The following is a 13,054-nucleotide window of genomic DNA, read 5'->3' on the forward strand; positions in this document are numbered from 1 at the left end:
CAAACAGTGCTAATGTAAAACCTGCCTAATGAAAGTTGGCCAGTCTTGCTGCTGGCTTTATCAAGAATTGTAATCTTCCTAAACCTGTAACTCAGTGGAGGTGGTGTACATTGGGATTTCCTTCTTCCGCTATTGTAATATCGGTCTGTCTTTCCATCTCTGTCAATTTATCTGTGTTTCAGCCCCAAGGGGGACTTGGCTAGGAGTTTTTCTGCTGTGAGCCTCAACTTTACCTCCTGTTCCCCTTCCCCAGTATCTCCAGGATGCAGTAAACAGTGACACAGAACTTAAGTTTATAGTCCCATCCCTGCCGCTCAGCCTGGCTTCTTGCACACAGGCACTTGAGGTCTTGTTCTGTCTAGCGGATGTCTCTGTGCAAGCCCCATATAGGCCGCACTTCAGCTGCTCTGGTGGTTTTGTTTGCTTACTTCTATTTCTTTCTTTTTCCCCAGCTGTGCTAGACTATTGTGGGATTTGCCAAGTCCTATAAATCAGATTATGCATTGGTATTTTTATATGTGTATGTAGGTATATATAAGATTATAGATTGACATTTATATATAGGTATATATCAGATATGTGTGTGTGTGATTATACATTGATATGTTTTTACCCAGAAGAATTCCAGTCTCTACTGGCATTTAAAAACATCAGTTTGTCTTGTCATCGTTAGGCTAAGTTCTGGAATTTCTGTATATGCCAGGATTTAGCTTAGATTTTTCTCTTCTAAGTAGTCTTTGGGAAAAAGTACAGTTTTCATATTTATTGCACTTTTCTCTTTAGATTATGAAGATATTGAAAGTTGTTCCTAAACTTAGAGATTTTGTTTTATTTTAAAAATAGCCTCGTTTTGGTGGTTCCCGCTTTTAGTTTCTGCTGGGGCAGAGGCAGCCAGGTCTCTAGGTTTGAGGCCAGCCAGGGCTACAGAATGAGACCCTGTCTCAAGAAGCAAAGCAAGACAAAATTTAAAAACAGGTCACCCTAGTGAGTTTTGCTGCCTGAAACTATCGAGCCTCAGCTTTCTGTAAAGAGAAAAGTCTCAAGTCCATGGGTCAGTTACGTGTCTCATGCTTCAATATTAAACAGCTCTCTGAATATACCAACACAGATATTAAGAATTTAGGCCAGAACTATACAAATAGCTCTGCCTAAATGTGCTCAGTATACCAAAAGAAATTGTGAATCTCAGGTCTTAAGGAAGGAATTGTTGTAGCTTGGAAGCCGAGAAATAGTTGTTCGTCTGCCCTCGTGGTAACTTAAATGCCCTGTCTTCCCTCATTGTATTCCCGTTGTAATCCTGGGAAGTTTTATGTTTTAGTCATTTAGCTGATTAAATTAAACAATCAAAATGCAACTACAGTTTTTTGAGGATTTAGCTCATGATTTAATTAATTGCCCATCATAAACTCAGCGTGCTTCCTTGTCTTTGTGAAGTATTTGAAATGATGTCTTTATGTCCTCATGCTAGATTCATGTGTTTAGATGTTGATATTTACATACAGAATCCTGGGTCCCACTCTATCATCTGTGAGTCGTGGCAGTGTTGATTCTCAGGTGTTTGCTGTGTATGGGTGACTCTGAATAAACCATGCCTCCTTTCTCCTGTACCAAGCTCTGAGCACACTCATTGCTGAATTCTTTCCCTCCCAGTTGTTCTTTCCGCTCAGTTTGATACTTAGAATTACAAACCTGCTGCTGTTGCGTCATGGCTGCTTTTTAAAAGAAATTCAAAATGTTTTTTAACTTCATCTGTTTGATTGTTCTCTTAGAATAGATTGAGTGAGGGTGGGAAATGTGGGCAAAAAAACAGATTTAAAAACTGCTGTGCTGAAGTTTTATGAAAATCTGACTTGAGTGTTTTTCTCTTCATTTGCTGTGCTTATGTGAACAGTGTGACACCATCGCCACCACAGACTCGGGTTTGTCCTCCCCATATGGTACCTGAAGATGGAGCTAGTCTTTCCTCTGCCCGTGGCATTTTGTCGCTTATCCAGTCTTCTACCCGTAGGGCTTACCAGCAGATCTTGGATGTGCTGGATGAAAATCGCAGGTGACTAGCCATCAGCGGCTTTGCTGCTCTGTTGCGTCTGTTTTGGCTTTTTACTTAGTGGACTGTGGTGTTGTGTTTTTTGTTTGCTCCTTTTAGTCTCTTTCTAAGATGCAATGGTTTGAAATGGCTTGCTTGCTTTCCTTTCGTTTGAAATTATTGTCCAAACTTCACATTTCACAAGGTTATATTGGCTTTCCCTCAGTTGTAAAAGGCATTTTGTTCTGCACGTAGGAAGTGCAACAACTTTTTTCAAAAGCTTTGCTGACCTATTTTGAGTGCTTGATTCCACCTGGAGACATGGTGAAGGACTTTGGACTGAGCACACTAGTTGTCTTCAGTCTTTTGATTTCATTCTCTGTTCTAGTGAAGTAATGAAGAAGGCAGGAGATGTTGCTGTACCTCCCAGTACACTTTTCTATTAGCTCTGGATTCTAGGCCTATACTAGAATTCTATGTGCTGTTACCATTTTTGGATAATGCTGGTATTTTTCAGTATATTCAGAGATAATACCTCACTTTTGAACATCTCTTGGTATATCATTAGAATTATACTTCAGTTTGTTTAAAAAGTAAGAAGTAATTTTTTTCCCATCGTTTAAAATACCTTTGTCTCGCTTCATTAACTCGGAGTATTTTAGAAAGATGGAGTCCCAGAGCTTCGTTGACACCATGTGGAAGTCAGATAAGCTTCACTCCAGCTGTCAACATTGGCCTAGTGGCTTTGAAAGTCGGTGTTCACATTTTTGTCTTCATTTTATTAGACTGTTAGTGTTGGCATTTTTGTCTTCATTTTATTAGACTGTTAGTGTTGGCATTTTTGTCTTCATTTTATTAGATTGTTAGTGTTTGCACTTTTGTCTTCATTTTATTAGACTGTTAGTGTTTGCACTTTTGAAGGAATCCCAATCAATTAAGCCTTAATTTCTTAACCTGGTGTCTCTGGCTTGCTCAGAACAAACTTGTTCTTTCTGTGCCTTTAGTCCTCTCAGCTCTTTGCCTGTGCCATTGGTGTCTGGGCTACCCATGCTGTTGATCAAGGGCCTTCTGGATCCAGATCCTGTCTCCCAAGGTTAACAGAATGGTGCATACTGGGCCATAGAACTTCACACTGTAGTGAAGAAAGCTTTGAAGCCTACGGCACTAGGAACAAATTACTGTACATATCTATGTCTGTATGTGTATAGAGATACACTTTTTTAGTTGTTGGTTTGTTTCTTTTCCTCTAAGGGTTTGAGTCCCTTTTTTTGCTCTCTGAAGCTTTGTGGACTCTGTTTGGAAGCGATGAGCAGCAACAGGGTTCAGAAGGAACAGTGTAGATAGAGGGAATCTCTCAGATTCATTCTTGATTCTGCCACTCAACAGCTAACTGCGTGCTGGCCTTAAGCAGATAACTGGTGTCTCTTTTCTGGGCCTCCGTTTCTTTATCTGATGAGAAGGTGAAGATGGGATTATACTTGGCTAACTAGATTATTGACACAAATCTTCTGCCCTTCACCATTATTTAAAATGTGGACTGATGGCTTCATATTGCTTTCTTGGTATAGCAGGAGATCCAGAAAGCACTGACCTTAGGAGCTCAGATTGATAAAGACTGCTTCCACCTTCTTCTTCCAAACCATTTTTTTCTCCACCAGATACCTTCTTTAGCTTTCTCGTTATAGTACTCGTTAGGAGAGATTACATTCAAGGGTCAGAATTTACATGGCCAGTGCTATTGTACTGAAGACGTCTGGATGGAAAAGTGATGTCTAGATCATATGTAGGTGAATCATCACGAAGTGACAGTTACTGTCCACTGTTACTCCCCCTCCTCCTGCCTGCACATCCACAGCTCAGATACAGGGATGTGGCACTTGGGGGAATGTGAATTTTTTTCCTCTACGCTGAAAAAAAAATTGGCTAAAGTTTAAGTATACAAACTCTGAATCTTACCAGCGTAAAATTTGTATGTTTTTACTATGAAAAACTATTTAGAACATTAAGTTAATTTATATTTTATTTTTACATTATAATAACTTCAAAATTATAATACTAACCCAAATAAAATTTCTGAAATTGAAGAAGAAGCTAGATGTGGTGAATCGCATCTTAATCCCAACACTTGGGAGTCTGCAGCCGAGAATCACCCTGAGCTCAAGGCCAACCTAGGGCATAGAGTAGAGCTTTGAGTCAAAAATCAAGAAAGAGCTGGACATGGTGGCATATGTCTAATCCCAGCAGCACTCGGGAGACACAGATGTCTTTGAGTTCCTGGGGTCCCAGAAAGTGAGGGTCTCCTCAGTCTCACGAGTGCTTTCATTACCCAGAGGGTTTGCTTGTTTGTTCTGTTTTAGTTGTACAAAGTTTAATCGGAATTTAAAATGTCAAATCAGTTTTTATTTCTGCCATGGAAGACGTTGGCCTAATTTTTCAAAGAAATGGGAATGTGAAATTTGGATAATGCTCCACTTGCATGATTATAAATTAAGACTTCTTAAACAGTGTTCAGCGCTTTTATGTTCCTTGCTTTCATTATTTTTTCTTTTCTGTGTTATTGCTCTTGGCTATTTTGTTAATACAATATCTTTGCACTTGGGACTGCACATTAAATGTAGCGTGTTTAAACTAGAACTATTTGTCAGAAAAAGTAAGAGCTTTCTGTTTGTTTTTTATTGTAAAATGATGCAGATTCCTAGTTTCCCAGCATATGAACTCATTTTAATTTGTATGTTAAGTGGCACTATATGCTGTATTGGGTTTTCTTCCTCTGCTGAACTTGGTTCAGGTAATCTAAAAGGAGTTAAGCACGTAAACCAAGTGACTTCCTAGGTGCTATTACAAAAGTTCATACCCAACTCTTAGTGCTGAACATTTGGGAAACTGGACAAAACACCAGGTGTCCCCTGCCCAGTTGGCAGCAGTGCAGCACTGGTAAGATCTGTCATTTGCTGGCAGAACTTGCTAGAGCTACGCATCTCATTCTCAGTGTGAGGTGCTAACATCTTCTAGAGAACTCCGTCTGTTACATGTAAAACATTGTTTAAGCATTAATACGTGAGTTGTGCATAAGATTTTAGGGGGTGGCTTGATTATTTTTAGTTTTTCTTTAGCAGGTTGTACTAGATTTTGAATGAGTGGAATAAGAAACCAATATATGAAAGGTTTCTATTTTTGGCAGGTATCCATAAAATATGTAACATGGACTACTACAGTTCGTAGAGTATTGTGAAGTGTGTTATAACTTTTAATTCTTGGTCCTCCAATCAGCCTGTTTAATTACTATAATAGTTGATATTTTGTAGAAAAGAAATGCATTCTCTTAATTTAGACCATTTATTTACTCAAAAATGTCAGTCTACAAACTAATACTGAAATTTGATAGTCTTAAATTTCCTTCCCTTTTGCTATTCTAACTACAAAATACACTATTGAACTATTTTTTTAATATTAAATCATTCTTATGGTAGAAACTGGTACTTGAATGAAGTTTCTAATTTTGCCAAATACCTGTCTAATTTACTTTTATATTATATGTATCAATTGCCAGTGTGAGAAGACAAAATGAGATACGTTGTGAAAGGTAACTGTATTGTTTATCGCTCTGCATTTGTAAAAGGGAAATCTCTGTGGTGGAATATGTTCAATATGGCAAATCGTTTTGTCCATATTGACACACTCTTTAAGACCCTTTAGGAAATACACAGAAGTGGCTTCATTTCGTTAGCCATTCTCATATTTTTATAATTTAAGTAACTGCAATACATAGTTTTTCTTCACAAACTAGAAGACTTAAAAAACCTATCTGAAGAATGTATGCTTCAGCATGTTTTATAGCGAGCAGAGTGAGCCAAACCTCTCTCCCTCGAGTCTATTAAGCCCTTTTATTCTGAGCTCCAAATATATCCTTATTTGGTGCATATAGTTACTTGAGGGCATGCAGTAGCTCAATGTTAAATTTTTCCTTTATAAACTGAGTTGTTTAAAAAAAAAGTGATGTATAGGGCTAGGACTGTAGATCAGTTGAAGTGCTTGATAGCATTGAAAAGCTTTGCTTCCCAGCTCCACATGAAGTGGGGTATGGAGGATCAGAAGTTCAAGGCCATCCTCAACTCCACATAACTTGGGGCCAAACTGTGGTGTGTGAGACCCTGTCAAAAAAGAAAAGAAAAAATTAAAAGCAGAAAAAAAAATGGTGGTTTATATTCCACAACTGTTACAACATCAGAAAAAGATAGAACATGTGTTTTCAAACCCTGTGGTGGTTGTCAATATACATACAGTGAGGCAAACCTGCTGGCTTAGAAGAATGTCCGTACACGGAACCTCTTCTCATCTCTCTCTGATTATTATCTTAAAGACAGTTCACTGGTGCAGCTTTAGAATATGTTTCTTGATTTTAACAAATTTAATTGGAAAGGTTCCACCTTAACCTGGTAGAAGACTGACTGTCCTCTGACCTCAGAGCATGGACTGAGACTAAATGAAAAGCCCCACAAAGTTTTCCTGCAGCACCCTGTCTGTCACTCGTGGTTGTCTCAAGCTCAGACACTCACATGCTGTGTCTCCCTACAGGACACAGCTGCCCTAGGGAAGGAATTGTGGGCAGTGGGTATTTCTTTAAATTCCTAGTTTATATTTATGACAACCATAATCATGCAGGTGCTACTAACAGGTTCTTGATAATGCTTTTAGTGTGGCTAGTGGCTACATTTTTTCCAGTTAGAAAAGAGGAATTACGCTTTTTAAATAGCACCATATGTTGGTGCTATTTTTCCATATTGTTTATTTTGTTTTTTAATTATGAAGTGTTAAATTATGAAAATCATTTAAAATGGGAAGGGCATATGAAACAGATTTGCAAAGCATTTGAGAGATATTATATTGTACTGAAGCATACAATATAATCCTATCTGACTTTTATTTGTCTTGTTTTTGCTTTATTTTTGTACTCTGTTTCCTGACTCTGTCTTGTGTCTTCTGCAAAAACCTGCCCTAGACCTGTGTTGCGTGGTGGGTCAGCTGCCGCCACTTCTAATCCTCATCATGACAACGTCAGGTAACTTGGAGACTTTGTGATTACCAAAGGACACAAAGATTTGATGGAGCTTGTATTGTGTAGGACATCATAATGCATGCCATAACCATGATTGTATACATGTATACAACATAGGCCTCTGCAGCTTTCTCTTACGAGAAATTCTGTGTTTTGCTAAGAATGGGGACAGTAATTAGTCCTGATATTTGTTCATCAATGTATGAGAACATTGTATAATAATAAAAATTATGATAGGGTATGGTGGCATATGCCTTTAATTCCAGCACTCAAGAGGCAGAGGCAGGTGGATCTCTGATTTTGAGGCCAGCCTGATCTATATAGTGAGTTCCAGGCCAGCCAGAACTACACAGTGAGACCCTGTCTCAACACCTCCCACCCCACCCTCCCAAAAAAAATATGGCATGGTATAATAAGAATATTCGATATACTTTATAGTCAGTATTGTAGTAGATTTATAAGGGATTTTGTTAAAATAGAAAAGATATAATCTTAAATCTTGTTTTATGTACATAACTTTTCTTCACCTATTGAGTTGAGCCTTTGTCTCTTGTACTTACCCTTTTCATATTATCAGATATGCTAGGCCCAAGTCATGAAGGGACAAGGAGTGGCAGATACAAATGTGGTCTTAGGGGCCATAACCTTCAAGGAGTTCCCCTGTCTTCTGTAAGGACACAGAAGACAGATGCTGTCACTAATTGATGTTGTTACTAATTTTCCAAACCAATTTTAAGTAGAATTGTGCTAACTTCTCTTCTTCAGAAGAGCCTATCATGTTATAAAAGAGAAAAGGGAACCATCCATGTCTTGTTAATCTCATCCATGTTGCCTTGGTGTCCCTGGCCACTGTGCTTACCCATTTCTTCTGTGTCTTAATTTAGGCCACACTGGTTTCCCCTGACAGTTTTCTATTGGTTTTTAATCCCTTTAATTTTCTGAGAAGGTGTTTTCAGTGAGTGGAGTTTTTAGTTCTGAGAGATGCAATTTTAGTTTAAAATAATTTCATACTTTTTTTTGTTTTAAATTGATGATGAAATCTTTACTTTTTTACAAATAAAAATTATCTTTAGATTTCTAAAACTGGCTTAGTATTAAAATGGTAACTTCATGTATACTTTATTTCTTTGTTAAGACTAGTTTTCTTTGTGGTGTGTGTGTGTGTGTGTGTGTATGAACATATCTATTCCTTTACCTTTGTGTATGGCAGGGGATGGGAAGTATCTGTGTGGTTGCAAGTGCATATGCATGGAGAGCCAAAGGTCAGCCTTGGGTGTAATTCCTCAAGTGTTATCCACCTTGGTTTTTGAGATAGGGTTTCTCGCTTTGCTTGGAACTTGCTGATTGAGCTAAGTTGGCTTGCCAGCAAGCCACAAGAATCCTCTTGTCTCTGCCTTTCCAGCACTGGGATTACAAGGATGCTTCACCATGCCCAACTTATTTTTGACACGAGTTCTGGAGATCAAACTTAGGTCCTCAACTTTTGAAAGTAAGCATTATTGGCTGAGCGTCACCCAGCCCTGCATTCGCCTTTGATACAGGTGCTGGTATCCTTTGATAACCCCCTGCAGTTACTCATTTCATGTGTGACCTTGGGGAAATAGAAAAGTTTTATTTTGAGCATAAAATATAGAAAGGAAAAGATCTTTGACACATAATTTTCCCCACTAATATTTAATAATTTGTGGGGCCAGGTTGTATTATTGTGGTTCTTGGGACAAACCCAGGGATGTGCACAGGTAAGCAAGTGTTTTGCCCCTGAGCTAAACCCCCTAATCCTCATAATTCTGTTTTAGTGTGCATGAGTAGTTTGCTCAGTTTATAAACTCGCAGTCCTATTGTCTACTTAGAAACCGAGTTTATTTCTCCTAACTGGTGAAGTTTATTTTAAATATTTCTAGATACATTGTTTCTAAGAGAAAAGGCATGACTAATATGAACAGTCTGACCTAGCCATAAGAGAAAATGCGAGTCAGCGATTGCTGTAGATTATTTACATTTACCTTTGCATGCTTTATTAAGGTGGTTTTAACATTTGAAGCAGTAGAACTTTGTGCATAGGCATATTAGCATGCCTGAATGAGATATTTAATTCTACTTCATGTCCTTTTATGTACGGTTATGTAGGTTCTGTAATGAGAAGGTGCTGGGAATATTGGAATAGGTGATTCATGTGCCAACTCTTTGTGGCTTACATAAGAGTAACTTTTAATTTTAGTTAGAATCTACCCTTGTAGAAAGGTTACCATGTCATTTCACTAAAATAACCATATAGAATATAAAGTAGACACACATAAAGAAATTTGTATTGTATATAAAATATATCTCAGTAAAAGTGTTCATTAAAATGAGTTTTAAAATACAGAAATCTGGTGCTCGGAAGATGGCTTAAGAAGTTAAGAGTGTTTGCTGCTCTTCCAGAGTTCTGGAGTTCAGTTTCCACATGCATGTGGACAGCTCATAATCACCATCAGTAACTCCAGTTCCAGGGAACCCACTGCTGTCTCCTGACCTCCTCTTGTACCCATGTGGAATGTACTTAGATACACATACATACACGCACACACACGCATCCACGCACACACATACGCGCACACACACACACACATTTCACATTCTTAAAAATGTAGAAACCCAGACAAATGGAAGAAATGGCATTTCTACATTTTTTTTTTTAATTTTTGGTTTTAAAATTTTATGTCAGGCTTGGTACATGTTTGTGACCCCACCACTGAAAGGATTAAGTAGGAGGATCAGGAGTTGATGGTCGTCCACTGCCACATAGCAAATTTGAGATCAGTCATATGAGACTCCATCTCTGCAATACCACTATATTCCCAAGTCAGTGCTCTTTTGGAAGTGAATGCATTTTAACACAAAGTACCTTTTAGTGTTTTCTCTTTGCTTTGTCTTGGTGGTTTCCCAGCATTACTATTTTATATGCAGCCTCTTGTTGGCTTATTGAGATTCTTTATAGTATAGTTACAAGAGATTTAAAAGATTGATCACTCATTTTTGTGGGAGAATACAATAAAAAGTAACTGGAAATCAGAAGTAAAGTAAAAAATAGACAAAGAAAGGCAGGCAGAAGTGGAAGATTAATAAATTATCAGTCTTCTGTCTGTTGACTTTGCATTCCCTGCCATTGAGTCTCTGTCTACAGAATGACGTGAGGACCTGGCTCATACATAACTCTCATGTGTCACTGTGTCCTACAGTGGCGACTCTCCAGTCATTTCAGACAGGAGCCCTTCCTTTAACATTGCTGCATTTTTCTGCCTTGAAAAAAAGTATCCAGTAAGAGTTTTCTCTTTTTACCCAGCATCATAGGTAGTCAGCTTAAGCTACTTTCCTTTATTTGTGTCGATTCACATGAGAAATGCTTATTTATCGTTAAGCACGAGTCTTTTGAATACTTCGTTGAGTAGTATAAGGCACAACACATGACTTAACAATTACTCTTAATTTTTAATTTGTGTTTCAATATCTTATCTGCTAGGTATGGCATTTCAAGCATAGATGCATCCATTGAAGGAGCGTCAGACGACATGACTGTGGTAGATGCAGCTTCATTAAGACGTCAGGTAATTACTACCCCAAATAAAATATAACCTAAACTTATGTTCATGAAATATTTCAGAGTAATTTTATGATTTTTCTCTCCTGTGGATCCCATGAATTCAGGCTATCTAGGAAGCCATATTGATTTTTCTCAGATTCTTTAGAGATTTGTTAAGCCATCATTCAAATTTTTCTGACCAACATAAAACATTACTGCCAAAATGATTGATATAATCAGGCCAGTATCAAAGAATCGTGATGTAGTAATAAACCAATCTAGTCCTGAATTGTTTTACTTTTGATAGGTACACAGTCACAGGGACCTTTGTTACTGTTTATAATTTCTTCATTTTAGAAACCACTGCTTTGAGTTTTCCCACTGCCTCTACATGCATAGTTCATGACCCTGCCCATAAGTCCCCTCTTGTAACTGTACTTCTTATGTGCTTAATTTTCATATGCATTCCTGCTGTCTTTACATAGAGGCATTCCCATGCAGGAAAGGCATATTTGGTGTTCTCATTATGTCTGTCAAATATAAAATAAAGATCTGAGTGGCATATCAGAGGGCCCACTATAATAGGTCATTGGGGCTAAGTATTAGAGTGGACTGAGAACAGTTATCCAAGTCCAAGACTACACAACTGAGACTCGTGGAGGAGGCAGAGAGAGGAGCGGCCATCCTCTGCTCCTTCTGTGGGATAGACCCTCCTGACACACTTCATGTTCCTGCCAGAAGAACGTAGGGCAACAGTGTCCTTACACACACTCCCTAACTCACATTTACAGAATGCAAATGAAGAAGCATATTTAAGTCAATTAAAGCTGTTGTAGGTAGTATTTTATTTTCTATTTATAGTTGTATTTTGATCCAAATAGAACTTCCTATGTAATAATTTCTTAGACAAGTTAATGTACTATTTTCTAAAAATCTGATTGCTGTATGCATTAGTACTATTTTGTATTTGTCTTTCACCTAGATAATCAAATTAAATAGACGTCTGCAACTTCTAGAAGAGGAGAATAAAGAACGTGCTAAAAGAGAAATGGTCATGTATTCAATTACTGTCGCATTCTGGCTGCTTAATAGCTGGCTCTGGTTTCGACGCTAGAGGTAACCTCAGCATTCACATATATTGTCTCAACACCTGGAAATATAAAGGATTTGCAAACTTCATTGTTTCTGTCTTTGCATTGTATGCTGTTTTAGGGACCTATTCTGTTATTGATCTGCATTCAGCTAGTTCTGCAGTGGCACCTACACACTCTCCTTTTGCATGTTTTGTAAATAGGCTCTTGGTTTGTTTGTTTGTTTTTAAAGAAAATCATTTTTTGGGGCCTCATCTGTACAGCTAAGTTCTCTAAAAAGAAATGCCAGTCATAAAGAGTGAGTTTAGAAAACTATGTAAAAGAAAACAGTGTTTCTCAGATGATTAATTTCTTTGATAGATGCTTTTTGTGTCTGCGTCACAACATTAATGCTTTTGAAGTCATAGTCTGGTGCAGCACTTAAGAAAAATCAAACCACCTAATTCTTGATCACCTGTACAGAGGGTGTGTGTAAAAACTCCTAATGATTCAGCAGTTTATCTGTGTGCAATATGTTGTTCTGATTTTCATCTTAGTTTTCTATAAAATATGTTTTTACCAAGTCCGTGTGTGAATGATTTAAAAACTTAAACAATAAAGTATAAATGTAGTGTACTTAATAAACTGTCAACCAAAGCAATGTCTATGGAAAGATTTATTTCATAATTGGTACTGTGGACTGAGTATCTTATTCAAGTCTTTCTGCCCTGGGAGCAAGGTCATTAGTGGACCTGTGGATCAGAAGAGTGTCCTGGGTTTCTCAGATCTCCATCCTGACGCTGGACTTGCTGCCACTGTAAATGCTAATATATTAGATCTGTGGAAGTGATTCAGGTTTTGAAAACAAAACCAAACACCTTTATAAAGCCCTGTATCCTTTTTTTCATTGTAATATTTGCTTGCTAATACACCAAATCTCATAAATTTGTAAAGCCAAGGTTTGGGAGCCTTTAATACTCAAAAGTATGTATCTTTTCAAGAGCAAGTAGAATTCAACTAGGTGCAATATTTCATTATTATTATATTAATAATAATTATTAATACATTATTAATATAATTATTAACATAATAATATATTATTAAATATAGGGGTTTGGCAAGGATTTCAGGTGGGGGGATACATCATCAGTTACTTTTGCACCAGAAGGTTGAAGATTTGGGTAGATTTAACATTGATGTTCTTGCAGTCTTCGTTAATCCAAGAGGAGGGTTCTTTCTTGTACTTAGTGTGACTAAATTGATAAATTAAATGTGTAACTTCTTTTGCTGAGCAGGCATGAAAAAGATTTCACAAACAGGCTAGAAGTAAAAGGAACTCCTGG

General features: G+C 37.6%; 1 protein-coding gene across 8 annotated transcripts in view; it reads left to right on the top strand.

Moving 5' to 3' along the window:
- Mff (mitochondrial fission factor) overlaps positions 1–12,368 on the top strand; it is a 28,533-nt gene extending 16,165 nt beyond the window's left edge. For 3 of the 8 annotated variants that reach the window (XM_041649773.1, XM_041649775.1, XM_041649776.1), the window contains 5 exons: positions 1,892–2,050; positions 5,577–5,609; positions 7,026–7,085; positions 10,582–10,666; positions 11,624–12,368. In XM_041649773.1, the coding sequence (XP_041505707.1) occupies positions 1,892–2,050; positions 5,577–5,609; positions 7,026–7,085; positions 10,582–10,666; positions 11,624–11,755 (469 nt within the window). In that variant the 3' untranslated portion in view covers positions 11,756–12,368. The remainder of the gene's footprint in view (positions 1–1,891; positions 2,051–5,576; positions 5,610–7,025; positions 7,086–10,581; positions 10,667–11,623) is intronic. The other 5 variants (XM_041649774.1, XM_041649777.1, XM_041649778.1 and 2 more) reach the window with 3 other exon arrangements.
- Positions 12,369–13,054: the final 686 nt, after the last annotated feature.

This window comes from Microtus oregoni, unplaced genomic scaffold (assembly GCF_018167655.1).
Source record: "Microtus oregoni isolate MIOR12 unplaced genomic scaffold, Mior012 000004F_ref0000308, whole genome shotgun sequence".
Taxonomy (NCBI): Eukaryota; Metazoa; Chordata; class Mammalia; order Rodentia; family Cricetidae; genus Microtus; species Microtus oregoni.